Source organism: Lithobates pipiens, unplaced genomic scaffold (assembly GCF_037356315.1).
Source record: "Lithobates pipiens isolate NorthernLeopardFrog02 unplaced genomic scaffold, aLitPip1_a1.2 Scaffold_8, whole genome shotgun sequence".
Lineage (NCBI taxonomy): Eukaryota > Metazoa > Chordata > Amphibia > Anura > Ranidae > Lithobates > Lithobates pipiens.
In genome coordinates this window covers 648203102-648224210 of record NW_027507903.1, presented here as the reverse complement: position 1 = coordinate 648224210, position 21109 = coordinate 648203102, and the positions used below count along the sequence as shown (strand labels likewise).

At 46.5% G+C, this 21109-nt stretch overlaps 1 protein-coding gene and 1 long non-coding RNA gene across 2 annotated transcripts in view; both read right to left on the bottom strand.

Annotated features, from left to right (window-relative positions):
- Nucleotides 1-21109, bottom strand: part of LOC143962458 (uncharacterized) — a 189382-nt gene that overhangs the window by 3682 nt on the left and 164591 nt on the right. Inside the window, exon 9 of the mRNA XM_077471729.1 lies at nt 8916-9022. Coding sequence (XP_077327855.1) covers nt 8916-9022 — 107 coding nt within the window. The remainder of the gene's footprint in view (nt 1-8915; nt 9023-21109) is intronic.
- On the bottom strand, nt 20604-20937 carry LOC143964183 (uncharacterized). Its single transcript, XR_013271088.1, has 2 exons — nt 20901-20937; nt 20604-20803 (listed from the first exon to the last, which is right to left on the bottom strand). It is a non-coding gene; the product is annotated as an uncharacterized LOC143964183 (long non-coding RNA).

Sequence of the window (21109 nt, the reverse complement as noted above, 5' to 3'; positions counted from 1 at the left end):
CCATGTCCCCTGGGGCAGGACCCGGGTCTCCAAACACTTTTTAGGACAGTAACTTGCAGAATCTTTTCTCTCTGTCAAATATTTATTCTCTGTCGATTATTTTCTCTATATAATCTTGGACTAACAGAGGTAAGGTTAGGCACATTCGACCACAGGTTCTATAGACACAGATTGTTATTGTCAGAGTCATGTCAAATCTCCTATTCTATATCGAACTGTTGTAACAACTAAAACGAAAATAAAGCATTTATTTATGTCAGATCTTTCATTTTTCGGATTCTGTGCTTTCGTTATCGTTTGTCAAAACGAAAATAGCTGAAATTCGGACGAAAATGCATTCGGACGAAAACGAATGCACATGTCTACTTTCAATGTAAATATGTCAGTAGAAGAGTAGGACCAGCATAGGTGCTTTCTCAGGGCTGGCTACTTCTTGAGAAAGGACTGATATTGGTTTAAATTGTCTCTGTATAATGGAGTAAACTGTGCTTTATTCTGCTGCTCACATCTATACATTAAAAGAGCAATTTTATATTTCTAAATTTTTGTAACTCCTAACAAAAATGTTGAGTAAATGTTATCCTAAAATGGACTGTCCAAGACTATGAGCATGCTACAAGAAAGGATCAGAGACTTTGAAAATGCTATAGTGGATGATCAAAGACTGTGGACATGGTACTGGGGATAGTCTTAGACTGTGGACATGGTACAGGGGATGGTCTTAGCCCACGTACACACGGCCGGAGATTTTGCCAACCAAATCCGTCGGATTTTGCCCGTCGGATTTTGTCCGATGGATTGAGTCCAAAACTGTTGCATGCACACGGTCGGGCCAAGTTGGCGAAAAATCCGATCTTTCAGAACGTGATGACGTAATTTCGTTCTGATGGGACTACGTTCAGGCTAGTAGCCAATAGCTTTGATGTAGGAATTTGATCTGAGCATGCGTGGCACTTGGTCCGATCAAAATGCTCTACACATGATCGGATTAGGTCCGTCCGGCCCAGTTGGTCGGGAAATCTTTCCAACATGTTGGAAAATTGGGTCGGACGGAGATTCGGACGGAATCAGTCCGATGCATACCACACACAGTCCAATTATCTGATGACACGGTCCGATAAGACTCATTCCGACAGATTCTCCGACCGTGTGTACAAGGGCTTAGACTGTGGACATGGTACAAGGGATGGTCTTAGACCGTGGACAAGGTACAGGGGATGGTCTTAGACTGTGGACAAGGTACAGGGGATGGTCTTAGACTGTGGACAAGGCACAGGGGATGGTCTTAGACTGTGGACATGGTACAGGGGATGGTCTTAGACTGTGGACATGGTACAGGGGATGGTCTTAGACTGTGGACATGGCACAGGGGATGGTCTTAGACCGTGGACAAGGTACAGGGGATGGTCTTAGTCTGTGATATGGTACAGGGGATGGTCTTATGCCCCATACACACGGTCGGACTTTCCAACAGAAATCGGAGCTTGTCATTGGAAATGCCAACTGTGTGTAGGCTCATCTGACTTTTTCCATCGGAATTTCCGACACACAAAATTTGAGATCTGGATCTCAAATTTTCCAACAACAAAATCTGTTAGCGTAAATTCTGATCGTGTGTACACAATTCCGACGCATAAAGTGCCACACATGCTGGCAATCAAGCAGAAGAGCCCCACTGGCTATTGAACTTCATTTTTCTTGGCTCGTCCTATGTGTTGTACATCACGCGTTCTTGGTGGTCGGAATTTCCAACCAACTTTGTGTGACCGTGTGTATGCAAGACAAGTTTGAGCCAACATCCGTCGGAAAAAAACATGAATTTTGTTGTTGGACTGTCCGATCGTGTGTATGCGGGATTAGACTGTGGACATGATACAGGGGATGGTCTAATGCGCCGTATAGACGATCGGACACTCCGACAACAAAATCCATCGGATTTTTTCTGACGGATGTTGGCTCAAACTTGTCTCGTATACACACGGTCGCACAAAGTTGTTGGAAATTCCGATCATCAAGAATGCGGTGACGTACAACAAGTACAACTGGATTATAAAGAGGAAGTTTAATAGCCAGTAGCCAATAGCTTCCGTCTTGTAATTTATTCTGAGCATGCGTGGCACTTTGTGCGTCGGATTTGTCTACACATGATCGGAATTTACGCAATTGGATTTTGTTGTCGGAAAATTTTAGATCCAGCTCTTAAACTTTGTGTGTCGGGAATTCTGATGGAAAAAGTCAGAGGGAGCCCACACACGATCTGAATTTCCGACAACAAGCTCTGATCGCACATTTTCCGCCGGAAAGTCAGACCGTGTGTACAGGGCATTAGACTGTGGACATGGTACAGGGGATGGTCTTAGACTGTGGACATGGTACAAGGAATGGTCTTAGACTGTAGACAAGGTACAGGGGATGGTCTTAGACTGTAGACAAGGTACAGGGGATGGTCTTAGACTGTGGACATGGTACAAGGGATGGTCTTAGACTGTGGACATGGTACAGGGGATGGTCTTAGACTGTCCCTGCACAAAGTGTCATTTATGCAGGAAAAAAAGTCCTTTGAAATCACTCGCAGCTATTATGAATTGTCGGCTCCGTAATATAGAGAACACTAATTGAAAGTCATTGATAAAATAAATAAATAAATAAATAAATAAATAAATAAGCGTGGAGGTCCCCCAAATTCAATTACCAGGCCCACGTAAATTTTAAAAAAATTGACGTGGGCCTGGTAATTGAATTTGGGGGACCTCCACGCTTATTTATTTATTTATTTATTTATTTATTTATTTTATCAATGACTTTCAATTAGTGTTCTCTATATTACGGAGCCGTAATATAGAGAACTTTGTGCAGGGACAGTTCTAAGCACCAGAAACATGCGCCCCTTCACAGGCATACTATAGACACCCCCCAGGTACGAAATTTAAAGGAATATTACACTTTTATTGTTTCACTTTAAGCAATATTAAAATCACTGCTCCTGAAAAAACGGCCATTTTTAAAACTTTTTTTTTGCATTGATCCATGTCCCCTGGGGCAGGACCCGGGTCTCCAAACACTTTTTAGGACAGTAACTTGCAGAATCTTTTCTCTCTGTCAAATATTTATTCTCTGTCGAATATTTTCTCTATATAATCTTGGACTAACAGAGGTAAGGTTAGGCACATTCGACCACAGGTTCTATAGACACAGATTGTTATTGTCAGAGTCATGTCAAATCTCCTATTCTATATCGAACTGTTGTAACAACTAAAACGAAAATAAAGCATTTATTTATGTCAGATCTTTCATTTTTCGGATTCTGTGCTTTCGTTATCGTTTGTCAAAACGAAAATAGCTGAAATTCGGACGAAAATGCATTCGGACGAAAACGAATGCACATGTCTACTTTCAATGTAAATATGTCAGTAGAAGAGTAGGACCAGCATAGGTGCTTTCTCAGGGCTGGCTACTTCTTGAGAAAGGACTGATATTGGTTTAAATTGTCTCTGTATAATGGAGTAAACTGTGCTTTATTCTGCTGCTCACATCTATACATTAAAAGAGCAATTTTATATTTCTAAATTTTTGTAACTCCTAACAAAAATGTTGAGTAAATGTTATCCTAAAATGGACTGTCCAAGACTATGAGCATGCTACAAGAAAGGATCAGAGACTTTGAAAATGCTATAGTGGATGATCAAAGACTGTGGACATGGTACTGGGGATAGTCTTAGACTGTGGACATGGTACAGGGGATGGTCTTAGCCCACGTACACACGGCCGGAGATTTTGCCAACCAAATCCGTCGGATTTTGCCCGTCGGATTTTGTCCGATGGATTGAGTCCAAAACTGTTGCATGCACACGGTCGGGCCAAGTTGGCGAAAAATCCGATCTTTCAGAACGTGATGACGTAATTTCGTTACGATGGGACTACATTCAGGCTGGTAGCCAATAGCTTTGATGTAGGAATTTGATCTGAGCATGCGTGGCACTTGGTCCGATCAAAATGCTCTACACATGATCGGATTAGGTCCGTCCGGCCCAGTTGGTCGGGAAATCTTTGGATTTTGTTGTCGGAAAATTTTAGATCCAGCTCTTAAACTTTGTGTGTCGGGAATTCTGATGGAAAAAGTCAGAGGGAGCCCACACACGATCTGAATTTCCGACAACAAGCTCTGATCGCACATTTTCCGCCGGAAAGTCAGACCGTGTGTACAGGGCATTAGACTGTGGACATGGTACAGGGGATGGTCTTAGACTGTGGACATGGTACAAGGAATGGTCTTAGACTGTAGACAAGGTACAGGGGATGGTCTTAGACTGTAGACAAGGTACAGGGGATGGTCTTAGACTGTGGACATGGTACAAGGGATGGTCTTAGACTGTGGACATGGTACAAGGGATGGTCTTAGACTGTGGACATGGTACAGGGGATGGTCTTAGACTGTAGACAAGGTACAGGGGATGGTCTTAGACTGTGGACAAGGTACAGGGGATGGTCTTAGACTGTGGACATTAGACATGTGCCGTTCATTTTGTTCCAAATTAATATTCAGACAAATGTTTTGTTATTTGGAATATTCGAATATATCCGAATCCCGAAATTATAATATAAACAAATTTTACCAAATTCTCCAAATAACGTAACGAAATTAGTTTGAATTTCAGCAATTCGGACTAAAATTCGAATCTAATTTTACATTGAACTCTAATCGAATTCTAGCTACACATATTGATGGAATCAAAGACTGTGTGTGTTATTAGAGTACCATTTTGAAATGATGATGTTTTAAGCCAAAGGTTATTTAAAGAGTCATTTGATGAAGATTTTTGTTTTGTTTGTTCACTTTGCTGCATTCAAATCAAAAACAATAGAACATTTTTGTTTCGAAAATGTATCAATTAGAATGTTTTGAATCAAAAACAAATCTGTAAATTCAAAGAAATTAGAAAATTCTGAATAAGAATTTGGAATATGAATTGCATGAATCAACCAAATTTTACTAATCAAAATAACTAGATTAACAAATCAAAACTAAACAAAACACATTTTTTTCATCATGCGCATGTCTAATGATAATGGTACAGGGGATGGTCTTAGCCCTTGTACACACGGTCGGAGATTCCGACAACCAAATCCGTTGGATTTTATCCGTCTGATTTTGTCCGTCGGATCGTGTCCGAAACTGTTGCATACACACGGTCGGACAAAGTTGTTGAAAAATCCGATCTTTCAGAACGTGATGACGTAATTTCGTTACAATTGGACTACGTTCAGGCTAGTAGCCAATAGCTTTGATGTAGGAATTTGATCTGAGCATGCGTGGCACTTTGTCCGATCGGAATTCTCTACACATGATCGGAGTATGTCCTATCAGACTAGTTTGTCAGAAAATATTTCCAGCAAGTTGGAAAATTTGGTCCGACGGAAACAGTCCGATGCATACCACACGCAGTCGGATTATCTGACAACACGGTCCGATAGGACACATTCCGAAGGATTCTCCGACCGTGTGTACAAGGGCTTAGACTGTGCACATGGTACAGGGGATGGTCTTGGACTCTGGACATGGTACAGCAGATGGGTAGAGACTGTGGACATTCTACAGAGGATGATCCGAAACTATGGACATGGTACAGCAGATGGCCAATGACTGTGGACATGGTACAGCAGATGGCCAATGATTGTGGAAATGGTACAGGGGATGATCAGACTGTGAAAATCGTACAGGGAATGGTCTTAGCCCTTGTACACACGGTCGGAGATTCCGACAACCAAATCCGTCAGATTTTGTCCGTCGGATTTTGTCCGAAACTGCATACACACGGTCGGACAAAGTTGTCGAACAATCCGACGTGATGACGTTATTTTGTTACGACGGGACTATGTTCAGGTTAGTAGCCAATAGCTTTGGTGTAGGAATTTGATCTGAGCTTGCGTGGCACTTTGTCCGATCGGAATTCTCTACACATGATCGGAGTATGTCCTATCGGAGCATTTTGTTGGAAAATTTTACCGACATGTTGGAAAACTTGGTCCGTCGGATATTCCGACGGAAACAGTCCGATGTAGACCACACACAGTCGCAATATCCGACAAAATGGTCCGATCGGACACATTCCGCCGGAATCTCCGACCCTGTGTACAAGGGCTTACACTGGGGAAATGGTACAGGGGATGGTCAGACTGTGAACATGGTACAGGAGAAAGTTTTAGACTGTGGCCATGGTACAGGAGATGGGTAGAGACTGAGGACATTCTACAGAAGATGATCAGAAACTGTAGACATGGTACAGGAGAACGTTTTAGACTGTGGACATGGTACGGATGATGGGTAGAGACTGAAGACATTCTACAGAGGATGATCAGAAACTGTGGACATGGTACAGGAAATGGTCAGAGCATTTAGGAAGATGTTCTGTTATATAATTCAAAAGGACATTATTACGTTTAACAATCAAGGAAGCCATGATGGTCTCTGCCAACCTGAAACTCAGTAGACAGATGTTTGTGAACAAGAAAATTGATTAAATCTGGAAAGCCCGGGGTCTTCTGTTGCCTACTAGTCTGAGAAGGGGGGAGATCTTGGGTTGTATTGTTGGTGGTACTAATTAACTCACCTATTTTCTGCTAGTATTCTGTGCCTCCACTTAGGCTGGTTTAAGCCACTAGCTAATTAGCTCAAGTTAATTAACTTACTGTCAGCTGTTAGTTGCTAGTGAGGAAATAGTATACTGTTTGTAAATTGACAGAATGAAGGTACTTTTCTTTACATTTATAATTTTCTCATGGCACTCCATTTTTCTAATATAGTGTTTGTATTGGTTGTTCCTTAGTTTGACCCCTTTCACACTGATAGCGGGCCACATTGTCATTAAAGAGCTGCTAGTTTTAGCTGGGCTTTACCATCGTTTAAGCAGGGTTTTCCAGCCGCTAGTGGGGTGCTTTTAAGCCCCGCTAACAGCCACAGAAAGGGTTAAAAGCACCCGAAAAGCACCACTGCCGGAGTGCTTTGCAGGTGCTTCGGCAGCGCTGCCCATTTATTTCAATGGCAGGGTGGTTTAAGAGCGGCATATACACCGCCCCAAAGATGCTGCTTGTAGGTCTTTTTCTAACATCTTGCAAGCGCACCGCCCCAGTGTGAAAGCACTTAGGCTTTCTGACTGGGGCTGCAGGGGAGGCGCTATACAGATGCTATTTTTATACAATTTAATTTGCATATGATAATGTGAGTGTGGTATATAGTCTGTGTGCGTTTTTTCAATAAACAGTTCCGGTTCTCATACAAGCTGTTTGTGTGCTTGTCTTGTATGCTATGAGGCTATAATATCTGGTATCTACTGTATGTTCAGACTGGAGGAAGTGGGAACCCTACTTTATGTGAAAACATTAAAAGTGAAAAATTCCTTTAAATATAGTGCCTGGGGTGGTCCGCTTATTCTGGCTTCAAAGTAGTGCATCTGTAGCAAACAGCCCCCCACATCCGGCTGTCTGCCGGTCGGTCCACTTACCCCATCTAGGTGACGGGCATCAGGCAGTGGTGGGGATTGGGCAGTGGCGGACATCAAGGAGCGGCGAGGATCGGGGCATAAGTGGACATCAGGCTTCGGCAGGCATCAGGTAGCGCCTCCTGTGTCTACTTCTCCTCCCTCCTCTTCACTTCCACTGTGCATCTCCTCCGCTCCTCCTAGGCATCTAATAGGATCGCCTGTCATTTCAACCAATTGGGTGATGGGTATCAGACCCGCTTCCCGATTGGCGAGGAGGTGGATCAGTGTTGGAACAGCGAATATTCATTCTGTTTTGTAACACCTGTGTGGGCTCTTAGTGCAATGCTCTGCGCCACGAGCCCACCCTATTTTGAAGCCTATTAGAGCCTCTGGTTCTAATCAGGTGCTAAAAAAAAAAATACCTCAGCCGATGTATTTCAGGCGCTCAGTGTCATGAAAAGGGCCAGATGCATAAATGGACAGGCTGCCACTGCTGTGGACATGGTATAGGAGAAGATCTTAGACTGTGGACATGGTATAGGGGATGGACTTAGACTGTGGACATGGCACAGTAGTCAATCAGAGACTGCGGACATGGCACAGTAGTCAATCAGAGACTGTGGACATGGCACAGTAGTCAATCAGAGACTGTGGACATGGCACAGTAGTCAATCAGAGACTGTGGACATGGCACAGTAGTCAATCAGAGACTGTGGACATGGCACAGTAGTCAATCAGAGACTGTGGACATGGCACAGTAGTCAATCAGAGACTGTGGACATGGCACAGTAGTCAATCAGAGACTGTGGACATGGCACAGTAGTCAATCAGAGACTGTGGACATGGTACAGGAGCTAGGTAGAGACTGTGGAAATGCTACAGTGGATGGTCATTCTACAGGAGAAGGTATAAACTGGGGACATGGTACAGGAGTCGTCAGAGACTGTGGATATGGTACAGGAGATGTGTAGTGACTGTGGAAATGCTATATTGAATAGTCAGAGACTGCGGGCATTCTACAGGGGATGACCAGAGACTTTGAATTTACTAAAGGAGATGTTCAAAGACTGTGGAGTTTCTACAGAAGGTGGCCAACGACTGTGGACCTACTACATGAGATGGTCAGAGACTGTGGACATGATACAGAAGATGGTCGCAAACTGTGGGCATTATACAGAAGATGATCAGAAACTGAAGACTGTGGAAATGGTACAGGAGACTGAACAAGCTAGAGGTATGGTTGAAGACAAAGCATATAGTAATACTCCCATTCATTCTACTGGTTGCTGAGCTGCAGAATACTAAAGAGCCACAGGTTTGGCATCAGGGGTGTAGCTGGTGCACAGGAGAATTTTTGAATAAAGCACATTTTATATTTCAGTTACATATACTTTTTTGTATGGAAGGAATATAATATTTTGGGGATTCAAGTCTTACTTTGGAGTCATCTCATAAGAAGTTCCATCAGACCATTCCCAGGTTCCACTGACCCTTCTGAGACCAATCCACCAGTACTGATTTTCTGAAAAACCTCGCAGGAAATTCTTTAAAGAGACAGACAAAAGAGAATTTTAAAATGTGAACATTTTCCAACGCTCTTCTAGTTTATCTGCACCAGAGGAGCTTAAAATCGATTGTCCCCTCCCCCACAGTCACACATTATTATTATACATTTATATTGCTCTAACATACACCGCAGTGCTGTACAGAGAACAATGAGACAGTCACATCAGTCTCTGTACCAGAGGAGCTTACACTCTAATTTCCCCCCACAGTCACACACTATTATTATTATACATTTATATAGCTCAGACATATACCGCAGTGCTGTACAGAGAACACTTACACCCCTTTCACACCAGGGCGTTTTGCAGGCGCTATAGCATTAGAAATAGCGCCTGCAATCCACCCTAAAGAAGCTGCACCATTGTGTGTAGTGTGAAAGCCCCGAGGGCTTTCAAACTACAGCGGTGCGCTGGCAGGACGTCAGAAAAAAGTCATGCCAACAGCTTCTTTGGAGCTAAAATCAATGGGGCAGCGCTGTAATACCGCCGGCAAAACGCCGCTATTGCGGCTTATTGCCGGCAGTTTTAACCCTTTCGCGGCTGCTAGCGGGGGTAAAAGCGCCCCGCTAGCGGCCGAAATGCGCCCCAAATCCGCCGCAAGTCCGGCAGGAAAATGCTGCTAAAAATAGCGGCATTTTACCTCTGACGCAATGGGCGGTGTGGTGTGAAAGGGGTCTTAGCCAGTCAAATCAGTCTCTGCACCAGAGAGGTCTTGTGTGCTGCAGCTCTCCCTCTCTGAAACGCAGGTGGCCAGGTGAGTTACCTGTCCCCAGTGAGGATAGGAGATTCTGGGGATGATCCGGGTGATGGTCCCCCTGAGGGATCTGATCTTGCGATCCCAAGCTTCATCTTCACCTGAAGACCTCAGTTATGGCCCTAAAAAAGGAGAATCTACCCCCACCTTCAGAGAGTGGGTTACTGACCATTTGGTTCCCTATTGCAAAGGAGGAGGAATAGCTGATGAGCCTGAAAGCTGAGTGCAGGAAAAAAAGTTTCACATGATAAAGCATGGAGCAAGAAGCGAAGGAGCCGAAAACCAGCGCTTACTGTTTTGGAGGACGCTACCAAGAAACAGCAGAACCCGGTGAAATCATTAAAATAGAGTGGAGCTTTCAAGGAAAAGTTCCAGAATGAGGAACTATTCCAGAGAATGAGGGATGACACCAGTCGAATAAAAGCTTTGGTGGTGGCAGTACTGGTGAAGAGTGAAGAAGGGGGTCCTGGATGCTGCCCCTGTTATCCCAGCCACCTCAGGATCTATCTTACCAGAGGAAATGGCGGTCTCTGATTCCCCCCCCCCCCCCCCCCCGCAAGCTGGAGGAACAGCACAGAAGGTGGAAAATGGATGGGGGGCTGCTGAACTTTATTCAGGAAATGTAGTTTCCCTCGAGTGGAAGAACTTTTCAATGTTCAACGGATTCTGCTGATGAGGATTATAGCGAGGACTCTGTACCTGGTAAAGGGAAAAGTGACTTTTACCAAGCCATGCATGGTTAAAAACAGACAGTATGGACACCAGCATGCAGGGAAAAGTTTTGGAGGGAAAACCTCCTGTGTCTGCACAGGGCTCCGCAGGAAGATGGCTGCTGTCTGGGCCGATTCTGGCAGGGTGCGCAGGGTGCACTGCACCGCGGCGCTGCAAGCTGCTGCAGAAGAGGGGAGCCGAAGCTATGGCACTCACTTAACTTAGCAGCGTCCTGTTCACACTGACACTCCAATGTCTGCCCTGGCTGGCTGCCTCTGCTGCACGTGGCACTGGTTGCTAGAATCGCCTGTCGCTCGGTATCTAGCAACCAATGATGTCAGAGGCCACGACCCCCCAGCATACAGAGTGTGCCGCCACCGCAACTACTTAACTAGCTCCACCCACCTCTTCTTCAAACAGCGTAGCTCAGAGCCAGAGGGAGGGGAGTGGAGTACATCTGAAGAGAACTGCCTGAGCCTGCCTGTGAGTGTCCACCTGCACTGCACCAGCATAGCATCAGCCGGCTGCCGCTGCCTGACACTGAGTGGCGGCGGCGAAAGGTGGGACCTTGCAGCGGCTAAGACAGAGGCTCCTGTGTCCTCTGTGCATCTCCTCCCCTCATCTCGATAGGCGTCCAATCGTAGCACTTGTCATTTCAGCCAATCAGGTGACGGGTACCAGACCCATGCACCTAATTGGCTGAGAGGTGGTTCAGTGTTAGGAAAGGGAATATTCATTCGCTTTTCTAACACACCTGGTTGACCTGCGAGCACAATGCTTTGTGCTCGCAGTTCCCCTTTTTTGAAGCCTATTAGAGCCTATGGCTCTAATTGGGTGCTTCAAAACACCCCCGCTGCTGGAATTCAGGTTCCCGGTGTCTGAAAAGGGGCCAGATGCTTGAATAGGGGTTGGCTACAGCGGTCATGGATAGATTCATGCCTGTGGGGGTGGCTGGAGAGAGGGGGCAGCACCCGGGCCACCTTAATGGACGCACCACCACTGAAGAGCAATGTATACACTGCTCCTAAAGCACCCCTGACATTTAAATCAATGGGCAGCGCCACTAAAGCAGGGAAGAGTAAGTAAGATGACCACGCCCTTGCTGGGGCGTCAGAAATATTTCTGCACCCAGGTGCCAGTGACCCTAGGATCGGCCCTGGCTGCTGTGCCTGCAGTACTGGACTCTATTGCAATGAAATTTGGGACTCTGAACTCTGATGACAGTAAGCCATCTGACTGTGAACTCTGCTGGGGTAAGGGGAAGGGATCTGACATTTTTTTTTCTGAACCATCCCCGCTGGTTGCTGCAAACACAGCATAACATGGTGGGAAGGGAAATGGCTGCACACTGTAAGGTGTTTCTGAAACCCAGGGAAGAGTGACAAGGAGTGGAGGGCTTTTTCCTAAGAAGTATGTCAGGAGTGGAGGAGATGAAGACAGCAGCATCTGGTTTGAGTGGGTCTGCTGGGAGCAGTAGTGCCACGGATTTAAAAATGAATGTGAATTTTAAAGCTGCTGGATAAGGGAATGTATGTGTGTTGGTGAATAGAGTGACACCTGCTGCTGCCTCTGATGGTGATTTGCAGAGCGTGGGTTCCGGGGGTCCTGCAACCAATGGGCAGGGTGCAGCTTTGAGGTCTGGAGTGTCTAATCCTGCAAGTAAAATCTATGCCGGGGCTCTGGCTGTAATAAGATGGTCATATCAGGGGGGCAGCTCAGGGGGAGGGCTGCTGCAGGTCTGCCATCTGCACCCCTGTCTTTAAGGTGGAGGAATGTAGTGCTGCATTTGGGAGGGAGGGGGTGCTCCTCCTATAGGGAGGTTGGTTGTGGACAAGATTTTTGCGATGGGCATCAAGGCAGATGACATCTTTGCTTTGATCAGTCCCGTAGGCTACTATGAGTATCATTTGTCCTTTGTTCGCCCTGAGTCTCTTGATATTTTTGGGAGAAGTATGAACATGTGTATAGGGGTCTGCTGGGGTGGGAGGGACTTGTCTCAAAACTTGTCTTACACCACCTCTTGTGAGGAATGTCACCATCCTGGTAAGGAATTAATCAATTCCTTCTGCTGACTTGTTTGTCTAGCCGAGGAGATATGGCGAGCTTCTGACCCCCAATGAAGAAGATGGATAAGAGGGGCATATGGACAGGTAGGTGGTCAGTGCAGATGAGGTTCCATGTGTGTAGGAATGTAGTCCAGAATCTGCCCTCCTCAGTCTTCATTGGGAAGGATAGGATTGTCGTGTTTTACCCTGGGCAGCCCAAGCTCTGTAATTAATGCAGTTCTCTGGGTCATTTCGCCTCCTCATATCCAGGAAAAAGTGCTCTCTGTGTCAGGGCCTGGGGCATCTGGCTAAGGATTGCAATAGGATCAAATGCAATCTTTGAGGGACCTCGATCAGACAGGCATGTCAAGTTTTCTGGATTCTATTCCAAGATTTGGAAATGGCAGTTCTTTGGTGAATTTGACAGAGGATATCATTGCAGATGAGGTAGTCAAGGCTATTGATAAGCTTTTGATTAAGAAGCCGCCGAGCCAGATGGATTGACAGAGTTTTATAAGCACTTTAAGGTTACTCTGGCCCCATATTTGGTGGAGGTTTTTATTATCTCTCTGAGAGAGGGTTCGCTGTCTCCCTCCATGCGACAATCTATGGTGATTCTTCTGTCAAAGGGTAAAAATTCTTCTAGAATTGAGATTTGGTGGCCCATTAGCTTTTTCAATGTTGATAGAAAGATACTGGCAAAAATCATTTTCTGGTGTTTATCGTCTGTGGCGGGCAATCTACTTTCTCACCACCAGCACTGTTCGGTTCAAGGTAGAAGCACTTTTTCAACGGTGTTAGCTGTCCGGGAGGCCCTGGAGTGGTTCAGGGCTGCAGGCTGGAGAAAGAACCTGCTGGCATTGGATCAGGCTAAAGCTTCTGATCAGGTCAATCATGAGATACCTATGGCTGCTTCTTGGCGAGTATGGCCTGGAGGGGGGCTTTATCAATTGGCTGAAGACCTCATACAGAGGGGCTGAAAGCTTCATACTTGTGAATGGTTGGATCAGATGACCTTTTGAGGTTGGCTCTGGTGTGCATCAGGAGTGTCCTTTGAGTCCTCTGCTATACACATTCACAATTGATCACTTCATCAGGAGTTTAGAAGGCGGGTGGTTGTGTGGAGTACCTTTGAGCATTGCTGGTGAGCCCCTTTTGAGCGTCGTAGCCTATGCTGATGATGTGTCTGTTTTCATTTCTGGGACAGAGGAGGCGGAGGAGGTGGTCTTGGTGATGGAGCAGTATGCTAAGTCTTATAGCTCAACGATCAATTAGGATAAGAATGAGGTTTTCTGGATGAGAGGGGTAAGCAATGCCCTCAAGCTTCCGGACACCTTCCCAGAGTCCCGGCAGGAAATGAAAGTTTTAGGCATCAAATTTTGTCCCGGCGATTATAGCCTTGCAAATTGGGAAGGCAGGCTACAAGATGCCGATGCCAAGGTTGTCAGCTGAAAGGAATGGAAACTCTTACAGGGAAAGGATTGATCTGATTAAAAAAATGACCTGATAACGGTATTTCTATATGTCAGCTTTGTCTGTGTTTTGCCAGTGTCTCTTTATGCTAAAATTTACAGCTGTTTCTTCCAGCTGTTATGGGGGAAAAAACTGAACCTCAGAGGTCTGTAACTTACATTCCCAAGTGGATGGGTGGCCTCAGGGCTGTCTTAATGAGAGGCCCCTGTACTTTCTCCAAAGCTGCTGGTCCTTGAGCCCCATGATGGCACCGAGAGTGATGGATACACAAGGGAGGCAGGCTGGCAGTGGTGCACCATGCTGTTCAGAACAAAACCTATTATTTCACAGCCAGCAGGGAGGGGAAGGGCCGGAGCGCCAGTGATGCTCTGACCCCACCCCATGCAGCTTGAATGCTCGGGACTCGAAGGCTGCAGGGTAGGAACTGGAGTGGGAGCAACTGAGTCGGCAGCACTGAGAGCCCACCTGCGGAAGCAGCATTGTGGATGGTATCATGGTGAACCCCGCTGTCCAGCACTGTTTGCACTGAAAGGCTTGCAATGCCCAGGGAGATGCTCCCTCCTCCACCCCCTCCTTCTGCCTGCTTAATTGGTATGGGTGAGTGCAGTCCTGGAGGTGGGCACAGAGCCAAAAGTTTACATGCACTGTATCTCCACTGGATAAGGGGGTACTACATGGATGGAATAATGGTGCTGGGGGATATCAAGGGTGTATGGGGGAAAACAATGCTGAGGGGGAGTCTGGGGTGTATAGGGGGTAGCAATGCTTGGGGTAGCTTGGGTGGCTATAGTGCTAGAGGTATCAGGGATGTAGAGAGGCAACATTGCAGGGGATATCAGGAATATAGTGGGGTCATAATAAAAGGAGTATCTTATGGTATATGGTTACAGTGCTAGGGGTGATATCTAGGGTGTAGAGGCGTCAGAGTGCTGGGGGGATATCTGGGGTGTAGAGGGGTCAGAGTGCTGGGAGGATATCTGGGGTGTAGAGGGGTCAGAGTGCTGGGGGCATATCTGGGATGTAGAGGGATCAGAGTGCTGGGGGCATATCTGGGGTGCAGAGGGATCAGAGTGCTGGGGGGAAATTTGGGGTTTAGAGAGCTCAGAGTGCTGGGGGGATATCTGGGGTGTAGAGGGGTCAGAGTGCTGGAGGGATATCTAGGATGTAGAGGGGTTTGAGTGCTGGAGGGATATCTAGGGAGTAGAGGGTTCAGAGTGCTGGGGGGATATCAGGGGTGTAGAGGGGTCAGAGTGCTGGAGGGATATCTAAGGAGTAGAGGGTTCAGAGTGCTGGGGGGGCTATCTGGGGTGTAGAGGGGTCAGAGGGCTGGGGGGATATCTGGGGTGTAGAGGGGTCAGAGTGCTGGAGGGATATCTGGGGTGTAGAGGGGTCAGAGTGCTGGGGGGATAACTGAGGTGTAGAGGAGTCAAAGTTCTGGGGGATATCTGGGGTGTAGAGGGGTCAGAGTGCTGGGGGGATACCTGGGGTGTAGAGGGGTCAGAATGCTGGGGGGATATCTGGGATGTAGAGGGGTCAGAGTGCTGGGGGATATCTAGGGAGTAGAGGGTTCAGAGTGATGGGGGGCGATCTGGGGTGTAGAGGGATCAGAGTGCTGGGGGGATATCTGGGGTGTAGAGAGGTCAGAGTACTGGGGGGATATCTGGGGTGTAGAGGGGACAGAGTGCTGGGGGATATCTGAGGTGTAGAGGGGACAGAGTGCTGGGGGATATCTAGGGAGTAGAGGGTTCAGAGTGCTGGGGGGCGATCTGGGGTGTAGAGGGGTCAGAGTGCTGGGGGGATATCTGGGGTGTAGAGGGGTCAGAGTACTGGGGGGATATCTGGGGTGTAGAGGGGATAGAGTGCTGGTGGATATCTGAGGTGTAGAGGGGACAGAGTGCTGGGGGATATCTGAGGTGTAGAGGGGTCAGAGTTCTGGGGGGATATCCGGGGTGTAGAGTGGCCATAGTGCGGGGGGGATATCCAGGGTGTAGAGGGGTCAGAGTGCTGGGGGGATATCTGGGATGTAGAGGGGTCAGAGTGCTGGGAGGATATCTAGGGTGTAGAGGGGTCAGAGTTTATGGGGGATATCTGGGGTTTAGAGGAGTCAGAGTGCTGGGGGGATATCTAGGGTGTAGAGGGGTCAGAGTTTTGTGGGGATATCTGGGGTGTAGAGGAGTCATAGTGCTGGGAGGATATCTAGGGTGTAGAGGGGTCAGAGTGCTGGAGGTATAGCTGGGGTGTACAGGGGCCATAGTGCTGGGGAGGCATACATCTAGCAGATATATTGCATGCACAGGACAGCTTTGTTACTTAATGTATGTAGTATTTTCCACTGTTTCTTTGCTGTACAGAATGATTGTTCATGTAGTTAATGCGGAGCTCCACCCAAAAGGGGAAGCTCCGCTTGTCTGCCTCCTACCTACTTGATTTCTGTTTACCTGCACTGTCTCCATTGTAGGAGCCCCAGAGCATTACTTTTCCCAGGGGCCCATGATGCTATTAAGACGGCCCTGGGTAGCCTAGGTATGGTCAACCCAGTGGTGTTCTTTTCTCTGATGTTTTTGAAACATAACTTTGGTAACATGCTGGCAGAGGATTTTTTTTTTTTAGTCCTGGTTTAGGCTTTTTCTGCAAAGCTGGGAGAATGGTGGGCCAGTGGAAAGCCTGAGGGTCCGACATGGTAAGCTCCCAGCTTACATTGCTCCATGTCTGAAAGTGCTTCGTCAGTGGAGAGTAATGGTGGAGGAAATGAAGTCTCTTCCAGTGGCGTCACTAGGGTTGGTGTCACCCCCCCCCACCAACTATAGTCTCCCCCCCAGTACAGACCCCCCTCCACTAACTACAGACCCTTCTGCCGCAGTATAGATCCCCCTCCCTCAATACAGACCACCCTCCATCTATATAGACCCCCCTCCCTCAGTATAAACCTCCCGCCCAGTACAGACACCCCTTCAGTGCAGATCCCTCCATCAGTACAGACACCCTCTACCCCGGTGCAGACCCCCATTGGTACAGACACCCCCACCTCAGTAAAGACACCCCCACCTCGGTGCAGACACCCCCACCTCAGTACAGACGCCTCCACCTCAGTGCAGACACCCCCAGCATTACAGACACCTCCCTCAGTGCAGACCCCCAGGTGCAGACCCCCCTCAGTACAGACACCCCCCCTCAGTGCAGACCCCCCCCAACAGTGCAGACCCCCCTCAGTTACAGAACCCCTCTCAGTGCAGACCCCCGAGTAGTACAGACACCCCCTCAGTGCAGACTCCTCTCAGTACAGACACCCCCCTCCGTGCAGACACCCCCCCCAGTGCAGACACCCCTCCATGCAGACCCCCGTGCAGACCCCCAGTACAGACCCCCCAGCAGTATGGACACACTCCCAGTGCAGACACCACCCAGTGCAGACACCTCCCTCCGTGCAGACCCCCCAGTGCAGACAACCCCCTACGTGCAGACCCCCCAGTGCAGACACTCCCCCTCCGTGCAGACCCCCATGCAGACACCCCAGTGCAGACCCCCCAGCAGTACAGACACCCCCCAGTGCAGACCCCCCAGTGCAGACACCCACCCAGTGCAGACCCCTCCAGCAGTAAAGACACTCCCCCAGTGCAGACCCCCCGTGCAGACACCCCCTTCTGTGCAGACACCCACCCAGTGCAGACCCCCCAGTGCAGACCCCCCCAGTGAAGACACCCCCCTCCGTGCAGACACCCCCCTCCATGCAGACACCTACCCAGTGCAGACCCCACAGTGCAGACACCCCCCCAGGGCAGACACCCCCCAGTGCAGAGACCCCCCCAGTGTAGACCCCCCTCAGTACAAACCCCCCTCCATGCATACTCCCCCAGTGAAGACACCCCCCCAGTGCAGACACCCCACCAGTGCAGACCCCCCCACCAGTGCAGACACCCCCAGCAGTACAGACAGCTGTTAGAGAAATTATGTATTATACCTTTAAATGTCAGCTATGTATATGCATAGAAATATAGCTTTATCTTCATTAAGTTTAAAATGCTTAGAAATATGTTTTGTATAACCCTATTATACTTCAATATGCTGAATAATCATATAACTATGAAAATGCTTACATTAGCAGAAATTGAAAAACATAGCTCACAACAATGAAATGTTTAGAATCACGTGTATAGAACATCCTGTGGCAGGGTTTTGCCTGTATTCCCTCCTTCCTGCTTCACGTTGAAATAAAGGTTGAAATTGTACATGTGATCAGGACATTAAAAGCAGGAAGGGGGAAGGTTTAAGGGTGATAAAAAGGAGCATGTAAATCTATGACAGTCAGAAATGGATTTTTGAAGCCTGAACGTACATGTAACCATTTCTCTTGCATATGCAAATAAAATGTCTTAACTTGAATAGAGAGACGGTCTGAGAATGCAGATTATTCTCCAACATTTTGGTCCTTCGAGGAGCTGGAAGTCCAAATTTTCTGGAAAGCACTAGCCAACAACCCAGTTAACTGACTACCGTACGGCAAAACTGTAAGTCCTCCATCTCAAATTTGACGTTAACAGAGGTCGGCTCACTGAACTAGTGCCTCCCAGGCAGCGACTTACCGGACCAGCACAAGAGAATGCTCTCGGGGCAAGGTAAGATATTTTCATTTATTATATTATACCTTTAGGCCTAAATGTGATTAGAGATTTAATGAATTAAAGGATTTGATTACATACAAATAATATAGAGATTGTTTGAATGTTTATCTGTTTCTATTCTATTTTGCTTTATCCAGGCTGAGGGAAAATAAGTAGATACATCCGTAGTTTAATTACCTTTGATATAGGAGTATGGTCCCATTCTAATACCCGGGTGCAGATAAAGGAAATTTGTCGACAAAAGACCTAGGTCCTGACAGCCTTGTAACTGCAGAAATTCCCGTGGGGGGCACATAAATATTCCTACATCAAAAAAATTAACCCCTGTTGATACAAAGGTATGCCCTGATAGATTTCCAGGTAACAAATAGAGGTCATTTGACGAGCCCTTGTACTTAATCAGCCTCATATGTTGTGTAAAACCCTGTAGAAGGCATATAAATACCTTTTTGAATCAACAAATATTAATGTTTTGATAAAGCGTGGGAACAACAGTCAGGATAAATGAAGTCTCTTTTGTGATTCTGTTCATGCTGCCTACAGTTTACTGAAATATTAATGTTTTGATAAGGAGTGAAGTGAACAGTCAGGTGAAAATACGTTTGCTTGTAATTCTGTTCTGCTCCCTACAAATGAATGAAACATTAATAAGAAGACAAGACACCAGTATTTTAGCAGGACACAAGATCAATAATCTAGAAGTGATATGTCACGACTAGAAAGTTTGTGAGTAGCTGCAAAAGTGATAAGATACTGTGTGCATATGTTGTGTCAGTGTGAGAAGACCTTACAAAAAACTCCATGTACACATTAAAATGCATGTGATCCATGGAAAATCTGATGGTTTGAATGATGATGCAAAGTATATGTGTATCTCAGACAAAGAGAATGTGAAACTCCTTAAGATATGGAAAACAAAGTATGATTTTGATGCATTTTTAAATAAGGATTGTTGTGTAATACTGTGTAGTGTAGAAAGCTTACAAATTGTGCCGACATATGTATCTATATATGTATGTGTGTGTGTGTATGTATATGTGTGTGTGTGTGTGTGTGTATATGTATATGTGTGTGTATATGTATATGTGTGTGTGTGTGTGTGTGTGTGTATATATAACAAAAACATATAAAGTAAAATAAACAGAAGAAATTAGGTCTTCCCCAGGCAAAGAAATGGCTTGAGGAGGCTAATCATAGGTCAAAATCATAAAAAGACTGTTTTTAGACAAAGAGGAGAACAATAATATGACCGTCCTCTGAAGTTTAGTTCAGCAAGTATTGACTAAACAAAAACGTGACAAACCAAATGCACCCGACAGCCCCTACACACCCTTTAGAGGACTCCCCAACCCTACCGACAGTCGCTGCTCCCTCTCTGACTTCACCACCTGCTCCCAATTCCCTATATCCTATTGCAGACCTGCATTCCCCCCACCGTATGGGACAGAGGTATGCAACAAGCCATCCCGCTGACCCCCCTTATGGCAATACCAAGGTCAACATAGCTCAATTCAGAGATGGTATCATGGGAATGGATGCTAGCTACCATCTCAATGAGAGGGAAATAGAGCAGGTCACCAGACAGGTCTTGGAAGCTGACTGGCATCATGTAGTGGGAGATTGGAGTGGATTAAACAACCAGGGAGGGGTGTTGCCTCAGGATGATGCAGCACTCCAAAAAACATGAGAAAGGTTCTTATAGCAAGGATAGAGAATAGATGGATATGTCAAGCCGACTGGTCCATTATAAATCAGTGTATATTGGGAGAAGAGGGAAAAGTGAATCATTTCATTGTTAGGATGAGGGAGATTTTCAATAATCACTCTGGAATAGAAGTCCCAGTAAATCAAGTGAACGATGGCCCATATGAGCAACAGCTAAAGAACAAACAACAAAGGATTCGCCCTGGGACTTTAAATGAAGTGGGCACTGTTTCCGCCAGTAAACATAACAGTAGTAAATATAGTATATGGTTTATTCAAGTACAATTGTTTACATGGATAAATAACATCAACGGTTGCCAATTAAAAAATATATAAACAAGGAGTATTGGTACATAAATGTAGAAGTAGTACATGGTACACGGGCATCATACTACCCGACTAGTTTCGTGAGATCCAGCTCGCTCTTCAGGGGTGGATGTGTGTAACAATGTACCTAGGATGAACAAAAATATATATATGTTTGGCAATATAGCACAGTATTAGTTATGAAAGCACAGGGTAGGAGGGGTTGTAGGCCCCCCCATACTTACCACTGAGCTTAGCCATGGCTCCGGGTGTGCGGCCTCGAGACGGCGGCAGCAGATCATATGAGCATATGAGCAACAGCTAAAGAATGCAATCTTGAAGGGGCTACTTGCACCTATATCAAGTTTTGTTACCAAACACATGAATAACCATAGGATCTGCACACCATAGGAGCTGATCAATTATGCGAGGCATGCTGAGGGGCACTTCCAAC